This window comes from Cimex lectularius, unplaced genomic scaffold (assembly GCF_000648675.2).
Source record: "Cimex lectularius strain Harlan isolate CLEC.00 unplaced genomic scaffold, Clec_2.1 scaffold177, whole genome shotgun sequence".
NCBI classification, from domain to species: Eukaryota; Metazoa; Arthropoda; class Insecta; order Hemiptera; family Cimicidae; genus Cimex; species Cimex lectularius.
The window spans coordinates 712856-733502 of NW_019392787.1; the positions used below are offsets into that span (position 1 = coordinate 712856).

The 20647-nt window shown below is 32.8% G+C and overlaps 2 protein-coding genes across 2 annotated transcripts in view; one reads left to right on the top strand and one right to left on the bottom strand.

Moving 5' to 3' along the window:
- LOC106674207 overlaps window positions 1–10294 on the top strand; it is a 39225-nt gene extending 28931 nt beyond the window's left edge. Inside the window, exons 4-9 of the mRNA XM_014406808.2 lie at window positions 7407–7618; window positions 8218–8357; window positions 8416–8637; window positions 8698–8857; window positions 8926–9069; window positions 9142–10294. Of these exons, the coding sequence (XP_014262294.1) occupies window positions 7407–7618; window positions 8218–8357; window positions 8416–8637; window positions 8698–8857; window positions 8926–9069; window positions 9142–9345 (1082 nt within the window). The 3' untranslated portion in view covers window positions 9346–10294. The remainder of the gene's footprint in view (window positions 1–7406; window positions 7619–8217; window positions 8358–8415; window positions 8638–8697; window positions 8858–8925; window positions 9070–9141) is intronic.
- Window positions 10295–12531: 2237 nt separating this feature from the next.
- LOC106674206 lies at window positions 12532–19261 on the bottom strand. The gene is made up of 6 exons (XM_014406807.2): window positions 18894–19261; window positions 15375–15463; window positions 15161–15312; window positions 13832–13927; window positions 13663–13764; window positions 12532–13597 (listed from the first exon to the last, which is right to left on the bottom strand). The coding sequence occupies exons 1-6, from the start codon at window positions 19009–19011 to the stop codon at window positions 12892–12894; spliced, it is 1263 nt and encodes a 420-aa protein (XP_014262293.1). The 5' UTR covers window positions 19012–19261; the 3' UTR covers window positions 12532–12891.
- Between the last annotated feature and the right edge of the window lie 1386 nt (window positions 19262–20647).

Below are 20647 nucleotides of genomic sequence, written 5' to 3' on the forward strand. Positions count from 1 at the left end.
TAATACGTATATACATAGTTTTATGGATAGATGATTATTAGTCAGTGAAGATGAAATGTTAAGGAAACCATGCCTGAAGATCCTAAAATTCTAAATTTATTTTAAAATCACATAAAAAATTTAGATAGATGATAGAGTAGATACACATCGATGGATAGATAATACGTAGATATATAGATTTTTGTGGTGAAGAAATCGTATTTTTGGTGAAATTAATGGTGTATTACATGTTATGAACGACTCTCTCTTACAATTCAACCCAATTTTTGAAAATCTTCGATTTTTAAAATATTAAGTATCTTAAATTTATCATATAATCTGGCATCATACTTAAGATTAAGTATGTAACTTACATGAGTGTTTATGATTTTTCTATACTCATTATATTGTTATAATTTACATTGGATATAATTTGTAAAAAGTACATTAAATATGGTCTTATTAACACTTTGTATGAATGTAGTTTTAGGTTAATAGTTTAATATTTTAACAAGTAATTTATAGCATTAGTTGCAAATGCTTTTTGTCTAATGATATAAATTCGTTTCTGCCCATCCAAATTTGATGAAATGTAAACACCAAGATTTTTTACTTGTTTTCCAACTTTTAGTTCTATCAAGAATTATTTTTATTTCTATTGGCATTTTATTTATTTTGCTACTATGTTGAGCGGTTTCTAATATTATCCATGAAATTTTATTTGGATTCAATTTTAATCAATGATTTTTACTCCATTCTGATATACATTTTTAAATCTTTAATTAATTTTTGTACAGGCTCATCAATATTTTGTAATTTGCTGCCTTTCTGTATATAGATCATCAGCAAACACATGAACTAATTTTAAATATAATAAATATTTGGTTGACATATATGGAAAAAAATAAGGATGATGACGTTGATCCTTGTGGAACTCCTCTATTTACAACTATCCATTCTGAAAACTCTCTATTAACAGTTTTTACTCACTGTTTTAGAAAGGGGGAGAGAGAGAAAGAGAAAGCATGGGTAAGACAGATTAGGTAGGAAGAAATTGATTGGTACATACAGACATATAGGTAGATACATAAATAACTTAAAATAGGCCTAAAGATGCTAAAATTCTAAATTAATTTCAAAACAAGAAAGAATTGGTTTACTGTCATTTCAAATTTTTTGAATTTGCCAACTTTGATCGGTATCAATTATAAAGTTATTTCTTTGAGCTCGTTAATTTTTTGGTCCCTCGAGTGTTTTAAATGGTAATGCTAAAAATTGTCACTGTGGAGAGAAGCTGTTTAAAAGTTTCCAAATAGTTTTTGGCTCTTTGGAGATTCTACTTTTCCTCTCTGGAGGAATGGCTCTTTTTGTAAGATTGAAAGGTTCTTTTAGCCGGCGGCCCAGGGTGTAACTACAAGTCCTGCAATGTAATAGAACGGGTTGATTATACAACCGTCGTTCACTTACTTCCTAAAGATCTCTAAGCAGGCGACTGACTGACTATCCCTTATTAGTCAACAGACATTCTGCAATTATTTTACTAACTGAATTTTTTTAAGCTATATAATTCTGAAATGAAAATAACGTCTGTTTTTATTGAAAATTTAGTTCGCAAAAGTTAACGGATTGATTTGTAAATCGTATTCAGTATCATTCATGTTGAAAAGAACTGAGTTTGTCATGGGGTAAATGTGTATTTTGTGTTTGCACGCACAAGTTCAAGTGCAACAAATTTTGCCCTGTCATTCAACATACACGATTCCTATACATTTCTTCTCCTTGAATACTATATTTTTCATTTTAGTTTTGCGGTCGAGCTACACCGTTTATTCTTTTCTACCTACTCTGTTCCTCCCATCGAACAAAGACCTTAGCAAACACTTTTCCTATGATTGCCGCCCAACGAGGATTGCTAAATTCTACTTTTCCCCGTCGTTAATATTCTAAGATATGGATCGTCATCGTAATTACCTTTCGAAGGGAATCACAAAAGGAAACGCACTCTCGTAAATTACGTTAATCGCTCTTAGAACCCGTGTTGGCTAACATACTCAAGTTTCTTTACATGGTAAGCTAAACTCGTCTGAGAATTATTATCCATTAAAGCTTTCAGTCGGACGTCTTTCACCTTTACGGTCCTTGTACGTGTTCTAGAAAAAATTGCCGATGAACACGGCAAACCATCTCCGACCACCCGGTAACAAACATCTTCAACAGATATTCTTCTTGCTAGTTTTACAAAGAGCGACGAGATAACATAAGTGGAGACTAAAACCCAGACACAAAATTACAAAACAAAAATAGATTGCATAATTAATAATTCAAAAATCCAAATAATTACAAATACACCATTCAACAGCACAAACACATTTGCCAAGTCTGACACCTCTTTCTCTTTTTCAAACTTATACAAACTACTGAAAAAATTGCATACAAAAACGTTAAAAATTTTGAAATAATTAAAACTCGACAAAACAAGTAGGAATAAGATTCTGATTTCATATTCCGATTTGTATTTAGTTCAATTCAAAATTAAAATCATCTATTAAAGCAGGCAATTCACATTATGCATTCATAAAGCTTACCAATAAGGATATTTTATATGACTTAATCGTCCATAATAATACAGACTTCATTAATTGTAAAGCCCCGTTACCACTTTTCATTGTGAACAAATCACGTCTAAACCGGAAAAATAAAAATAAAGCGCATAGGTAATATCGTTTGTAAGGCTGTTTTGAAACAACTTAGCAACAGGTTATACGTGCCAAGGATGTGGGTCGTACCTATTACTCATAAGTCATATTATTTTTAAAAGATTGATTTCAGTTGAAAAAAGTGGATTGTAATTCCCAATGAGTAATAAAATTTCAAGGATTATGGCAAACTTTTGTTCGAGTCCTTGTACCTTTGCAAGGATGAACGGGTGTTTATATATTTAGATATAAATTTCAAGAGAAGGTACTAAAAAACGTTTACGAGGCAGAGGTCACAACAGTCAATTTTATCATTCTACAGACAACTTAACTAAGTACGTCAACGTATATTTTTATCAATCGATGAATCTAAAGAAATTACTTTTCTGTCGGCAATAAATCGATAATTGGGATTCTGTAAAATTAGAATTGATAATAATATTTCATTATGTTTTATTGCCTTTTTCAACTTTCTAAATTTTTTATTTCGAAAGTCCCGCTTCTTTACGTTTATAAACCTATAATCTGTATCGTCAAACTGCAAATCTCTCTTAGGGATGGTTGGAAGGATCTTTCTATTCATACAAATGATGTAAATGGAAACTGCTTTTAAATGAAAATTTGTCTATGTAAAACTTTAATTTTACAATTAAGCATATATAACGTAATATTTTTATAATAGAGAATACATTAGAAATAGACATTTTTCTTCTTTAAAAATATATTACAAATGTCTTAGTTTGTCTCATAAATTAAAGATCTACACAAGTCTGTTTTTATCATTATTTGTAAGAATATAACAATAAAAACTAATTCACTGAAAGTCAATTGGTCGTAAAGGAAACCCATACTTTTTCTTTTTTTAATTTTGCGGATATAGTTAAATTAATACAGGTTAGGCCATTTGATCTACGTGATTATTTTATAGTGATATCTTTTCCAACACAGAAGGAAAGATTATTTTTTAAAAAGACACATATTTTCTTTTGTACGTTTATATGCAAGAACAATTGCAAACAACAATCAAAATAATAATGCAAGTGCTTATAAAAACAAACTCATATGCAACGTCTTTAATTTGGAGTTATAGTTAGGTTAGAACAATTCGTTTAATTTAAACTACTTTGCCATGGTGCAATATTTTGCAGTTCAGAGACGGTTTTTTTAAGTAGTATAATTTTTTTTTATTAATCTATAAATTTATTATTGAAAAATAATAAGAAGAAGGGTGGCGTCGGTGGCCGCAATGGTTTAGGCGTTGACACGGCGCTCATCACTGTAAGGTAAAGGTCCTGGGTCCGGATCCAGCGGCCCTGCATTCGAACCCGACATCCTTATAAATGGGCTTTTTTCAAAAACACCAACACCCTGAGGGTTTATGTGACCTCTGCTGTTGCGAACCCTCGTAAAAAAAAATTCAATTAGGTTAGAACAGGTTAAGCCATTTGGTCTAGGTGATTATTTTACCGGATATAGTCTTTTCCAACACAGAAGAAAAAGATTATTAAAAAAGGACACATGTAAGAAGTCTTTTGTGACTTTATCTGCAAGAACGACTGTAGGAACTATCTTAAAATTTACACTTTGGGGACTCTTGTTTGTTTCATTATATAGATACTTTATTATAGAAAATAGATGATTTGAATAGGAAAATAGATAATTTATTATATATTGCCATGTAATATATGGCGTGTACTTTCACTTCAATGTTATCATTTATGTGCTTAAACAATGTAGATTATAAAAGTAAATCAATTATGAAAATAGAAAAAGTGCTTCATACTACAATATGTCCATTCTTTTCTCTCACCGGCCACCCTGGGGGCAAGTCAGACTGCATCTCTTTTCCTCTTCCATATCCCACAACCTTGGTTTTATTCTCTATTTATTTGCAATTGATGACAGTAACGTTAATCTGATAAAAAAGAAAAACTACTGTATTTTTAAAGAGTCGGATCATCCCTTGTCATTTTCGCCCACATTGGATCACCCTTATGTTTCTCTTCCGTTTGTTGTCTCTCCTATTTTTGTTAGGAAACAAGATTGATTCATGGAAATGGCCTTTAGTTTGTAATGCTAAATCAAATCATAAGAACTAACAACGAATGTTTTTATAATGTGACAAATATACATTAGGTCGTAGTGGTTTTTTTATCGTTTGGAACTTACATAATTTAAAGAACAGAAAGCTTCGACTAATCGTACCCATCTATAAACATCATTCCCTATGTTGGCGATCCCCAACACGATCTTTAATTGCTGGTCTCGTGATAAATCACGTGGCCCATAAACTGAAAACCCACGACGGACATTCACTGAAGATGGCGCAATGCCGCTTCTGACCAAAGCACAGGGCGAGAACGAGCGGACCAAGTAAATCCGTGGCGATGAAATTGAACAGGTTAAATCCAAAGATAATATATTTATTTTTTAATAGTAAAAAGAAGTAGAAAAAAATACACTTATGGATTGTCTGAGTGCTCAAAAATACGACTGACCTTTTTCTAGTCAATTAACGTAATCAAATTACTGTCAGAAACGTAAAAGAAAATCTTTCAACTATCAAAGTCTGCTTGGTTGAATTTTTTGAACGTTATTGATTTGTCTTGTTGAGAAAACTAGAAAAAGTACTCCGTGGCGGACCTTAATTATTATAGGAGGAAAGATAATTATGACGGTAACTGCAGTTGCATATTGAATTGTATTATATTCCCAGTGTGCCTTATACTGAACATTGACACGTCAAACTTTTCATAGGTTCAACGAATAAACGAACGCAAAACCTTTCCTCGATGCTAATGAAAGAAATAAAAAACTGCGTTTGAAATTTGGTAGTTTTTGAATGACGAATAGAAAACGACACTATGAAGATGGCGAAATGCAGAAACGCGTCTGTCATAATAACCTAGCAGTTAAAATAAAAAATAATAACCAAATTTGTGGTTCAGACCACATGGAAATTTCACAATTTAAGATGTTTTGAGCTAAAGCTCGACTTTATATTTTTATATTTATTCTTGACTGTGTATTGTCTATCTTGAGAGAAAATCCCCGTTAAAAGTCTTTGAATCGTATTTTTTTATTTTTTATTTTTTTTATTTAAGAAGACAAAATCGGATTTTTTCAAATTACTCGCTGACCACCCTTTAAGAATAAAGCCCAACTTTACAAGGAAGGCGAAGACCTTGAGGTCTTTCACCTAGGTGAATCACATCCTCAAGATATTCATCCCCTCTTCTCCCACGATTTATATCCCTCCTCCTAAGTCAATTTAAAGTTTGTCATGGATTTTGAAGTCCAACATAAATTTGTCCTTCAAAAGTATATGACTTTTAAAATTATATCACAATATATATATGTATTATATAATAATAAAGAAATAAATTTATTGAATTTTACACAATTTTTATTTTACACAATTAAATTTACAGTGGGCAATAGTCTGTCTGCCAGGTTGGTGGTTTCATCAAAAAAATGTGTATACTTAGTAAATAAATAACAGATGAAAATGATAAATGTTATAGTGATATATACAATTTATATATATACTTTATTTTTAACCTACAGATAAAATCATTAAAGTTTTAATGTAATAAATTCTTTCCTCCAAACCAAATTTTCATTTTTTCCTAACAATCCACTGACAACATAGTATTAATGACAAAAAGAAGTAAAAAAACACATCATAATGTATATCATAAGATATACAAGGGTAATTGCTGTTCTTATACATAGTTGAATTCTGTTAAGAGAAATTCTCATTTTAATGCATGCACTAGATATTTAATCAGTTGGTTCTAATCCTAACCATTCAAAATGTTAATAACACTTTCACAGGATAATTGATTCAAGCCCCATACATAAACCCTAAACTCCTCCAACACCTACACTCAACTAGGAAGTGATAATGGTCTTCTGGTTTGCCCATATTACACGTTGATGTAATTCAGCAAGTGAGCGCCAGGTTTTCAATTTAAGTTATTGAGCTCCTGTCTCATTCGAAAAATTGTTCCAATAAAGAATAAACTATTTTCATATGTAGACATGTATGAACTTGTCCTAACACCAGAGTTAGCCGTTTGTATAATTCATGTGAACGGGTTGTGATGTATATAGAATATTATATATTATATACAATAATATATTATCATTTTCTTGTTTTCACAATTTGGCTAGAATGGTACTAGAAACATAAAATTGTTTTCATAAGTAACTAGGATTCCAATCATCCTAGTGTGCTCATACTCAATGGATTTCAGGCATGTTGCTGCTTTTTGCCAGGGCATACATACGAGAAAATACAGACCCAAGCGCTTAAAATGTCAAAATGACAAATAAAGTCAGCAAGTATAGTCAGGCACTATGAGAGATTGAGCTACAAAAAAATGATACTATATGAAACATACAGGTCAATTAAAAATTCAAAAGACAAAGCTAAGAAAAATCAACACTTCATAGGCATCAACACAACCTATAATAATACGGAAATATGTTAATTCTTTTAGATTCAGCCCTGATGAATTTAATTTTAGAAATTTTAATAGAAATTTATATAAATTTTGATATAGATTGGAAGGATAGACTAGTATGAAAACAAGTAATTTAATTATTATCAGTTCAATAAAGCTATGTAAAAATAAATAAATACTAAACTTTTTATACAGTTCCCGTTTCTATGTCTTTGTTAATAATTATAATATCCAAATTAATTTTTCACTTTTCTGTTAACAGATATAGCGTTGGGCATGCCAGAAGTAAGAGTGGCATGTCGAAGCGAACACATGACGATAACCGTGGATTCGACCACAGGACTCTTTGATGGTATGATCTATCCACGAGGGCTCGGAAGAAACTCGTCCTGTATGACACTTTATTCAAACGCCCTGGGTCCCGTCACTTACGAACTGCCACTGAGCGCATGCAACACGATGAGCTCTAACATGGTAAAAAGACACTTTATTTATTAACAAAAAACATACGATGAGTTAAGTTTTCATACGGATAGATCAGCAGTATAAAGTAAAAATAAACTCAGCAGATAGTTTTACATGAAATACTGTCAGCATGAACAGTTGAAATTAAAGATTTTAAAACCTATTTGGAATACTCAACACTCAAGTAAATATGTTTCTTTTCACATGATGAACTTTGTCTTTTAATAGTGCAATTGTACAAAACAAGGATGACAATCGTTCGACAATTTCAATAATACATAACAAAGTTGCAATAAACACAACATTTAAACAAACAACAAACAATCGTAGAGGAAAATTACGATTTATTTATGCTTGTTATTAGTTTATTATAGTTTACTAAAAATTAAACTTAAACATGTCAGTATAAGAATTTATAATTTATACAAAGAATCGTCTTTTGTGCATTATAACGCTGAAAATTATGTTAATAAGTTAAGCACTATACTCAATAACTAAAAACTAACTTTATAGAACTTACGATTCAAAGGATTTCTAAATTAATAAAAACATTCTAAGCTTCTATCCTTTATTTCAGAATCAAATTTATATTTTATTTTTTAAACCAGGATGACGGGACTATAGAGTATTACAACACGATAGTCGTGCAACCACATCGAAAGCTGGTAACAAGCCAGGGCAAAGGATTCCATGTACGGTGCAAGTACACGACGAGGGAGAAGATGATCACTAATGATATTAATGTGAAGTAAGTTTTCAATATTATTTATTATTAATCAGTTTATTTTCAATGATTTTTTTTTCAGTATGGTACTTGAGCCGACAATGTTACTAGGTACAGCACCAATGCCAGGCTGCTCAATGGTGATATACCAAGGCGATCATGTAGCGCAAAATGTCAAAATTGGGGAGACTCTCACTCTAATGGTCTCCATTGACAAGCAGGAGGTCTATGGCATGAGATTATCTCACTGTTCAGTCACTGATGCCACAAATTCAGCTTCTCAGCCCCTCATCGACGATTTTGGGTAAATACTAAAAAACAGAGCCGGAGAAAATAACACTTTGTAATTAATTTGATAAAACAGTTGTGCAGTCGATACAGAAATAATGGGCCCCTTTCACTACAGTAAAGACGAAACAATAGCCAAAGTGGATTTTCAGGCTCATAAATTCCCTTATACTGATTCTGTTTACTACCACTGCAATGTCCATCTTTGCCTCAAAGCAGATAAAGGATGCCCTCCAGTAATTATAATATACACCTTAATCAATTTATTTTGTAAATGAAAAGAATACTAATTGCTGGTGATAAGCTTCCAGACTGCAGTCGTGGCAGAAAGAAAAGGCAAGCAGATGAGGGAAGTCCTGCAACAATTGAAGTCTACAGTGGACTTTATGTGAACGAGGCAAATGATCTCTCCAGACCTGATCAATTTGACTTAGTAGCTAGAGAAAAAGTGAGGAGATTCAGTAACTTTTGTAACACGAGTTTTTTTAACTTTTCAAACATGAATTTATTTAATCTTTAGGCTATTGAAAACCCGAACAACATTTGCATATCGCAGAGAAATTTTGCAATTGGGATTGCAATAGCAGGACTGATCCTGATGTTGATGGTGATCGCGGCTTTTGTCATTCTCTTGGCCAGGAGAAGAAACAAGAAGGAAATATCAAGTGGAAGTTCTATTTACAGTGGCCCATATACAAATACTGCATACAGCCATTCTAGTTAAAACTGTAGTGTTAGAAAAACAATTGCCATATTATTTTATAGTTATTTTATTTCTAACATGTTCATAAAGACAGTTATTCATGAATGAATTCCTAAATAAGAAAATGCGTTTTCTTTTATTTGGCTTTATACTGATTGATTAAAATTGTAAAAATGTTTTTAATGTGAAATCAAATTTAATAAAAATATAGCTGTAGTGCTCAGTTAGTGTCAGGCTGCCCAGGCTAGGTATTAGGTTTTATTATTTTAATATAGATCGTTTCTATTCATTTCTTTTATAGGACGAGGGGGATCTGAATTGTAGTTGTTTAAAATGAATTAATAAATTAAATACAATTTTATATTCATTTTAAACAACAATCTTCGGCTCTTCCTCAACAGACCCCATACGTCTGATGCTTCATTGGGAATGGTGCTCTTTTCTTTAAAATTTCAGGGTTTATTTGTAGTGCGCTCCACACCCTTCAATCGCATAACATGCTGTTAAACATTGCTTTATACATTCTTGTACAAAATTTAAAATAGTTCTTTTTAAAAACAAGTTTCTATATGGTATATTTTGCTGAATTATTCTTCTTCAGAAAATTGGTGGTTTGATAAACAATACTTTATTGTTTTGTTCAAGACATTGGTTCATAGTTTCATTAATTTCAACTTAAGCTTAAAATATAGTTTTCAATGAAAATCTGGACCTTTGTCTTGTTATTAGTATTAACATTATTACAATGTATGCTAGTATTCATTTTCATTATTAATTCAGAAATTATAATGTAGACATCATTAAATCTATAATTTAAGTTATACTTTAGGATATTAATTTATAAACATTCTTTTCTTTATTATTTAACAAAATAATGTTCTTACATTGTATTATTGAAAATACACATTTAACTGTGATGATATTAATAGATTATTTTATCTCTTTGACTTCAAATAAAATATTGATGAAATTGTTGCGTGTTCCAAATCCTCCAAGCTAACAATCCTGCATGATTGTAACTTTTGAAAAATCAAAAGAAAAAAATTGTGTTTAGGTGATGAAGTTCAGAATTACCTCAATGTTTCATAATTCTTAATTTACTGTTTAACAATCATGGATTTCTTTATTACTGCATCCTTTTAGAAAGGGTTCAGTATCACATTGTATATTTGAGTTAGAACTTACTCCTACAACATGAACCAGCATTGGGTCAATTATTGGGCCTTGAGGAACTCCACTAATTGCTCACTGAACATGCCAATACGCATTTGAGTAGTAACAACCCAATAAGTGACCCAATTCACAGACTCACAGACCAACACTCAGCATCAACTCTACTACAATTTTCCAATGCCCAAATCTGACTGAGTTGCCCAATTACATTGGGTTCCACCCAGATTCAAGCTTAACATGGAATCAGCATAACAAGACTGACACAACAAGACTACTTGAAACATTATAGGACAAGCCAAGCTATTGACAAAAAGCAAACTTGCAAACTACAAAACATACTACCCATTTGGACAAACAGTATAGGTCTGTGGGGAACAGCTAAACCTTCCAATATTTGGATACATTTCCAATCCTTTAAATCTAAACCCGCAGATTCACTATAAATCCTGTTGTATGCCATCCTATTATGCCTAATAGCTTGTAGCCACTAGCCTCCACTTGACTCAAGCTTGGTGAGGACAAATTAAAAACTTAGGGCTAGCTAAGGACTACAAAGTGCAGTTAACCCTTTCCCCAATCTAAACGCCACAACCAACTCTTGCGAATTGTACTGCTCTCATTCAGTTCATCCCAACATTTACATATTCACTGAAGTGTTGTTGAGTTATCAGAGAGAAATTAATATCCCCATCAATCAGCTAAATCAGGTGGAGGCAGAAAACTACCTGAAACAGCCCTCTTGTTACTCCTCTCCTTCATCGTACTTTGGGATATGGCAAAATTAAAGAAAAACAACACACCTATTATGTATATAAAGTCATGTTTGAAGCCCTAAAAGATAAAAAAGTGTGCAGTTACACAAGTGGGGAGAATTTAAAAAAATTTTGCTCCCTCCTACCATGAGCATGTACATGGCGGAACTAAACACATATTGCTCACACTGAGCATGATCCAAAATAAAAATAATTCTTTTCTATTATGTACCAATGTGCTCAGTGCAGTACAGAAGCTCAGAAGAGCCTCTGTGGACCTTCTAATAAATAAGATAAAAGAACATTTAAAAGGGATCGATGCAGGTGGGAAGGTCATGCTAGCAGGGATAACTGGAATGAAGAAGCAGACAGGGCAGCCACAGGAAACCCCTCAGCACAGGGAAAGCCCCAACACCTCCCAAACTGAACACCCTGTGTTTTTAAAACTATTAATCCCAAATACAGTAAAAAGAGAATGGAAAAACCGCTGGGTTCGTCAAAATAGAAATAACCTATCAAACTATGATAAATTAAGAAAGATGTCGGTACCTGGTCCGTAGAGAACGGACCAAAAATGGAAAAAGACATCTTACAGATCTATGCATAGTTCATGCATGAAAATGCAGAAGCACCTTCCGGTCAAAAAGCGACTGCATAAGGCCCATTATGACCACAATTTCAACTTGATGAAAATAATTGGGCATATCATCAGACCTATGCGTAGTCTTGGGGCATGACATCAGGCACAGAGTGCTGTTCTGGTGCCCAACTCAGGGCTATAGAGATTTTTAAATGTGTACAGTGTACACATGTGTGTATGTTGTGTCTATGTTAATGTATTAGCATGTAAGGAAGGGTTGTTTCACCCCGCCCGGAGGATTATCAATTACTCTGAGGTGAGTGTGTGCATCTGAAGAGAAAAGTTATTAGCGATAATGGAATGGGTTCAACCTCACCCTGAGGAATATCAAGTACTATGGAGGAGTGAATGTGACCAGATTTCTGTTTGTATCAAGACGTTTACATTGGAATGAATGTAATTTATTAGCGTGAAAGGTAGGGGTTTGTTAGCCCTGTCCTGAGAAATTACAAGTCATCTGGGGTGAGTGTGTCATCTGGATATATTCAACTACACAATACAAAATTAAATTTTGTTAAGAAAATTCAGACAAATGCAATTTCCTGATTGAAAAACAAGCTATGATTAGGAGTTTGATTGCTGATTTGACAAATGGAGAAAAAAAAGGCAAATACATTTAAACAAAATTAATATATTACAACAAGATTTGGGAATTAAAAACTAAATATCGATGACAAAATTATTATCACAATTTTACTGAAATAGTATAAAATTTTTAAAAAAGAGTGCAATAACAGTAATGTGAGAATTTAAACATAAAATATATTAATGTAAACAACTGACACTATTTGAAAGGCACTTCCGCATATATTATTAAATTATTGTTTCATAGTTCAAAATGGATAACTGACATAACAAAATTATTATTTAAAATTAATTTGTTATAGCTTTTTCCAGAGTTTCTCAAGTGGTTTATTTAATAATTATTTACTGGATTTCAATAATAATATGTCAATTACATATCAACTTATCACTTTACATTTTGTGTTATTTAATTACATTTCAAATGTCTTCTCCATAGATTTGTTTCATTTGTTGCTTGAGACTGCTGGACAGGGATTTTGGTGTGTAGCAATTTTTACTGCTGGAATTTTTCACACTTGCCTTATTCTGCGGTGGTTTAAGGTACGAATAAAAAGTCTTGAAGTTACTGTATGTAGTTTCCATTAAACTGAAGCTGTCACACGGTGTAACAGGATCAGTGACAATTATCGTCTCATTACTTTTGTCTATACTGTCATTTGGAGTGGTAGGTGAAGTTTTTGTTATAACATCCGATGTACAATTATTTTTTAAACACCTGTATTTTAAAGCTTCTAATATTTCTTCAGCCACATTTTCCATTTTTTTCAACTTCTCATCGTATTCTTTTCTAATAGTGTCACATTCTTTCTTTACCAAGTTCCATTTGTTTAAAAGCTCATAATGAATATTGTCAGTAGTTTTGGGTAGTTCTGTCATAACACTATCACCTTCTTCCTTAACGACACTTAATTTCTTACCTTTACTGGCCGAGTGAAGTAGTTTATGATTCTCTTTATTATGTTCAAAACTAAAACTGTTATTCTGCTTGATTAAATCTAAAGGAAGCGTTCCTAGAGAATTGTCAAGAGATAAAGATTTATCATCATAAACCAACTCAGAATTAGAACGTTGGTGTGAATTGTAATTATTAGGTTTTTGTGAAACAGATGTACTTTGGGACATTCTAAAAAAATATATATAATTATTAAAATATGTAAATTTTAAATAAATAATAAATAAAATAATTACACTGGTTTGAACTGTAATTTCGTGAAAGGTTTTTTATCCAGTGGTGATTGTAAACCTCGATTGTTAGCTCCAGTTTTGAAGATACTCCATGTCGTAAACTTACTGTTTAAAAATAAACATCAAAATTAATCACCCAAAGCTTTGTTTTGTCGGTGATGTATCTAATTACCTGATACCATTTTCAAAAAATGAGGAATTGTCGAGATCTGGAAAAGGGTGGGAAGGAGTCTTTGGCATCTTTTTCGGAGTCACCATTTCCCTTGAACTGTGTAAATTCAAATATTTAAAAATCACATTAATGAAACATTTAGAAATTATTACTACAACTTTTATTTGTTGATCATTTTTATTATTTTCCATTTATGTGTAATGGTCTAATTGACCATATTAATTATTTCAATTAATTATACTTTCTATGTAAGGTCTTGGTTGAGTTGAAAAAGCTAGTGACATAAGCAAGATTCGAACCCATAACCTTTGGCTCAAGCTCTATCACTTCTTGAAGTCACAATAGCGCAAATGGTTAAAGCAGCGGCGTATTGAGCTAAATGTCGTGGGTTTGAATCCCGATCGTGTCACTAGCTTTTTCATCTCAACCAAGCCTTACATAAAAATAGTAATTAATTGAAATTTATTATTATCATTATATATTAAATTTATTATGCAAGATCACCGGATAAAAATGTTGATGCTCTACTTGACATTGATCCATCATGCCTCAAACATTGCCTTTGACACAAATATTTAATTTCAAAATTTGTGTATAATAAATTGAAATTTTTAATTATAATAATGATCCTTTTTTTAATTGAATGTATTAAGAAAATTTATATTCCATTTCATTTAAGCCTAGTATACAATTTTTATTTTGTATTGTATCAATAAAAATAAATTGAGGGACTGCAGAACTCGAGTGGTTAGACTCTCAACCCTTGGACCCTCCCCCAGTGTTCATGGGTTCAATTCCCACTGTTGCTCCCGCCCCTTTTTTCATGCTACCCTTTCCCTAATAAATAAACACGATATAGTTACATACTACAATGCAGTAGTATATACTCTGCCAGCTAATATGCAATAACATAAGGCCATGTTAAAAAAATATTGTTTTTATGTGTAAAAAATCTGTCATTTGTGGATGATGCAGGATGATTGTTACTTCAACTACAGAAAAATCTTTTCTTTTTTTTTTTAATTTGATTATAGTTCAGCAAGTTGTCAATCCTAAATTCTTTGTCATTGACATCTTTTAGCGTAAAGATTTGCTCATTATGTGGTATTTTTAAAGTAAATTTTTGTTATAGTAGGCTTTTTGGATGGGGGGGAAACAAGGTACTTATTTCCCATGCAACAACTGAATGATGCTGAGCTTTTCTTATTCTAAAGTGACAATCGAAAACAAAAAGGCCAATTTTTCTACTTGAATATAGATGATTAGAAACAATCTGTTTACAATTTTTTTATAGACAAATTCCCAATTAATCGAATAACAAACAATCACCTATCATTTTTGGGAGAAGAAAAGTAGCGGGGCTTTATGGAACTGAAGCTGCTGGATGAAGCCGCCTCGCCCTCTTTGCTGTTGTCTAGCAGCGATGGAAATTTCTGTGTAAACCTCCTTCCCAAAAGACTCCTCCGAGGTCCTTTGGATTTCTACAATGCACAAATTACAGTTAAATATACAGACAAACAACCATAAAATATTTTATACTTACTAAAGACAGGCTACTGAAGCCCAAATTATTTTCTGACTGACTGTCTTGGTTTTGGAAGCTGTATGAAGAGTGGATCGATTTTGTTGCACCTACAACCCAAATATCACACCAATTAAATAAAAAATGAATACATTTTTCATTCACTTACATAATTTTGCCAATACTTTTTTTTAACGAGGGCCGCTGGATGAATGTTATTTAATTAGGTATTTCAATGGTAGGTAATTATTTAATTAAATAAAACATCATCCTTGAGTAAGTTTTTCTGGATTAATATATTGTCTTTATCCTTAAGGCTAGAAAGGTTATCAAATACATTAAAACATTCATTAACTACCTTGAACAGACAAATTATGATTCCCTAGCATCTTTCCATTAATTTCTTTGTCTTAAACCTTTCTTCAAAACAGACACTACCAATAACAGACACTGACAGCTTTTTCAACTATACTCTTACTCTAAAACTCTCCCAATAACAGAAAGCACCTCCAGGAAATGAGCGCTTACTGAGAAACACTAATTCCCCTTTGTGTTTTGTTCACCTTCCAATATTTTCCCAATATTCCTATATTTTATAATGCCACTTTGCAAACATGTTTAAGTTCAGTTTCTTTAGTGGGTTTGACACTTAAAGAAAAAATTAATATAAATAAAGTGAGTGAAAGTGAAAAATTAAGTATGCTGCAAAGTTTCAGAAAGGCCCAGGCAAGTGAAATTTTAAAGAATAAAAATAAAAAAAGATTTTTTCCTCAAATATCTGGTTCAGCCATAGACCAGGACATATTTGAATAATTTTGCCTCCCTCAGGTTTGTAAAATATCAATGTCTGGTTCGCTTATCCAAGAAAAGGCCCTAAAAGCTGCAAAGATTTCAAAGCATCTTCAGGTTGGCACGACTATAAGGAACACAGCATAAGATTTCTTTTAAGACTATTAGTTGAGCAAAAGACCGAAGTTGTACAAAACTGGATGCAAACACTTAAGACACTTAACCTGATTTTGAACCCAGAAATATTTTTAATTGCAATGAGGTGGCCTTATTTTTTAGAGTATTTCCAGAAAAACTGTGCAGTAAAAACACGAGCATTTTCAGAGAGGTTTTAAATTTTAAAGGGGTATTTAGCTTCTTATGCAAAAGGTCAGTAAATTTGAAAAACCCTCTGATAATTGAAAAGCTAAAATCCTCAGTATTTCAAAGGTGTCAATATCTGGTGATGAGCCATTATGGCTTATCTTTAATACTAAACTTTTTTTCACTTTTATCCTGGTCTCCTATGTACAGTGGATAATATTTCATTCAACAAGAGAGGTCCACCCTATAAGGAGGATCCGTACCCCTTTTCATTTTGGGGATCACAAAGACATTGGGTGGTACATAGAAACCCACTACGTGGGGCGCATCCTGAAAAGGTGAACTTCACTTTTGCAAGCAATCCCTTTCTCAATCTTTTGCTTCCTAAAATTGCTCTTGAAATACTCATCCCCAACCTTGAATACAATGATTGATGGTTTCCAGGCGCAAAATAATGGTGCAGCCCAGAGAGCATGGTGAATTCTCTAAAGCAAGGGTCGGCAACCTGCGACCCTTTGCAACTTTTTGCGCAGCCTGCCAAAGCCCAATATAATTTTAGGAAAAATCAACAAACTTAGAGCGTGAGCGTGCCGAAATGTGGCCGGTGACAAAAATGCGCGCTAACAGAAGAATAGTGGGAAACCTATTTTACTGCGCAAGTTTAATCCCCACTCCCCATAATAATATTTATACTCGTATATGATATAAAAGCACTATTTAAGTTACATTTGAATGTGCGGCCCGCATAAAAAATTTTATTTTGAAAATGGTCCGCCGTCCGAAAAAGGTTGCCAACCCCTGCTCTAAAGCATAAGCTGTATCCGTATATGACAGATGAAATCATCAGTGGAGGACGACAGGTGCATGATCAGTCACAGGTCTGCAAACCAGATCCCATCTAATAAAACGGGGGGCATTATTGACTAAACTACAGGTGCAAGCTAAGTTCCAAGCCCATAACTTGCAACTGAATTTGAAATCGTAGGGGCTTGATGGTGAGAATCCTACAGGGTATTTAGGGTTTGTCATTGTCATTCTTATGCTGCTGTTTATCACCTTTACCCAACAGCTGGGCTCTCTGAGGGGTGGTTAGCATTCCGTTTAAATCGAAAGCCAATGCTGGCTTGACTGTTGAAAGCTCTTAGCTGGAGCACCACTCGAGGGAGCTGGAACAACCAAATCCATCATTGGGAGTATGGGACGAATACTGGAAAGAAATCATTTTGGCCCTTTGAGCTTCTTGTTATACAATGTGGGTCAGGTTAATGCTGTTTTGCCTGTTGGAAAAGGTCCTTGATCCTTAGGTATTGAGGTATTTTTCTGCTTGTGAACTTATGAGACGAGCACCATTTCTTGAAAGTAGAATTTTATCGCTTCACTCCCTGCTAAAAGGCTGATCAGGCCATGCACCAAGTGCAGACAAAAAAATAACCTACAAAGAAACTAACTTAACTGTCCGTTGTTGGGATGTTTTACTGCATTTAAACTTCATGAAACTAATGATCATATCCCTCAATAAACATTAAGGTGCCTCCAGACATGAGGGATTCGCCGAATGCTGAGCAAAGGTTCGCCGAATTCCCCACCTAGTGGGGATGGGTGTTTGTTTATTCACCGAGCAACAATATTCAGTGCTACCATGCTCGGCTAATTGTCGGTTTTCTTGTCCACTTCAATGTGCACAAATATTCATGAAGTAGCCAAACTCAAAGCATCCTCACATTCAGAAATCAGCTGTACTATAAAGGTAAACATCAACCAACAGTAAATATGAACTTCTATTTACTACTTTCTTTTTCAATAATAAATTGATCTGTTCAAGCTGAATCAATAATTTGGAACGCTTCTCTTCAGAATGACAAAAATCGAATAAGGTTTTCGATGCAGAAACGGATGGAAAGTGAGAAGGGGCATAAAGTTTGTATACACTACACAAGACAGTGTAGCAACTGCAACCGCAGCAATGACAGTTTCATTGTTGTCCATCACGATCAGTAAGTAATATTAAGTTGAGGACTCGCATGGCACTTGGCAAATACGCATTCGCTGTTTCCGCACAAACTGACCGGTTGTTCAAACCCTGCATGTGTGTATACACAGGCACTCTATTTTGCGAATGTCAAGACGAGCATCTCATGACTTGGCAAACGTACAGCAGCAAGCAGCATACGACAAATACCGCATGTCTGGAGCCACCTTTACAAGAACTTAGACAAATTTAACTACTGGCATTAATTTTTATTTTCCTTAATAACTGCTCATTTTTTAAACTATTTTCATTTATTCAAATAGAACCTTTAGATAAGTGTAAAATTAAGTACAATGCTAAGGATAATCATATTTATGATCCAGACATCACTTTAAATCATGCAAAGAAAACCATCCTTTTTTTTTACAAGTTTGATCATGCAAGATGCAATTGTTCTCATATCAACATAAATTATTTACCGTCGTAAGTAGAACTTTTTACATTGAGGTTCAAGGGTTTGTTGCGCATGCTGGAGCCTCGTCCTGATCCCAGGGTCGTCTTTCGAACTCCAGGGACATATTCCTTCTGCCAAGACATTTCAAATTGTAAAGGAAACCAGGGTAGAAAACTCACGATTCCGCTCAGCTCCACACAAATAGAATGTTCCGTTTAAACAAAATGTGTCACAGTTGATGTACTTTCTTTTTTTGGTTGGTTTTTCTCTTGTATAAATACGTTTAAAATCTATGATCATAAATGAACGAAGGCTGATTCAAAAACTGTAGACACTAGACTAGACCGTAGGGTAGAGCTAGTTGTACAACGGCTCAACGGATTCTAAGGGGCGTGGCTTAAGATGAAGTGGGAGATGAAGCAGAACCTCCAACACTTCCCTCCAAAATTATAAAAAAAGGATCTCACAAAAATAAATTATTATTCTTTACTAAATTGATACACCTTAAGCTACAAAATGTAAAAATCGTACGAAAAAAGACTAATAGTTCACAATTTTGTTCAACTGCCATACATTCCAACCAATTTGCAAGACCACACTTCACGATCTCCAAATAACAATTTGCAAATATTATCAATAGCTACAAACGCATGAATGATATTTTAAATAATCCTCCACCATGTATAATTATATATAAAATGACTAGCAATTTTAAATTTGCTCTAACAAACTACATTAGAGGATTTTATATCACATAATGATTTAACATTTAGGACATTGCCATTACAAATTTCTCATGCTTAATAAATTGCATAAATTGTTAAACGGTGTAATAACTCAACACAGCATGGCTTTCTTGAGATTTTTAAAAATGTGTAAAAATGATTTTTTTTTTAAATAAAAAGCAAAATCCAGATGTATATACTTAAATGAATGTCAAGCAGAAGCAGAATCATTATAAAGCCTAAATATAATAATAAGCTCAAAAGAAGACATGTAGTACTTTACGCAAATTGCTCTTTATGAAGGGAAATAAACATGGATGAAGTATTTGCCATGCAAAAGAACTTGTACTTGGAACCTGTAACTAAAGCTAATAAATATTTAAACAATTCTAACAAGGTTTATGACATATGCCATGCATATACATGGCACTGTAATTTTTTAAATTGTAGTAAATTGTTTTTAAGTATAAGTACTTTCTATTCATATATTTTCTATCTACAATTTTTTATATTTATTATATAACATTCAGTACAATTTAAAAAATAAATTGTTGCTTTATTTTTACATTAATTCATTGTATGAACTTATATTCAATTTAAAATTGATTAGTCTTTATATAAGGTATTGGTTGAGATAAAAAAAGTCAGCGTCACAAGTGGGATTCAAACCCACGACCTTCGACTAAATACACCGCTGCTCTACCACTTGAAATATCTTGACTTCGATCCACTTGGACACTAACTTCCCACCTCAACCCAACCTTTGAAATTTTCCCTCCTTTTTGCCATTTTTATCTCAACCAATACCTTACATAAAGATTAATTAATTGAAAGATATTATTTGGTCAATCAGAATCTAATGAATTTAAGATTAATATTCAATTTAAAACCCTTTTAATTATAGAAATTACATTTTTTATATGATTTTACGTAATAAGCATCAACATGGTGTGTGATGACTGTCTATGATTTAGACTATATATAATATTTATATAATATTAGAATATATAGAATATATAGAATATATGGAATATATGGAATATATGGAATATAT

What these genes read in the sequence shown, in the direction of transcription:
- LOC106674206 (XM_014406807.2), bottom strand. Translation starts at nt 19,011, where the DNA reads ATGTCTTGGCAGAAGGAATATGTCCCTGGAGTTCGAAAGACGACCCTG. An exon ending in TTTTTTGAAAATGGTATCAG is followed by an intron (nt 13,765 to 13,831) that starts GTAATTAGATAC and finishes ATTTTTAAACAG; the next exon opens with TAAGTTTACGACATGGAGTA. An exon ending in AAATTACAGTTCAAACCAGT is followed by an intron (nt 13,598 to 13,662) that starts GTAATTATTTTA and finishes ATATTTTTTTAG; the next exon opens with AATGTCCCAAAGTACATCTG.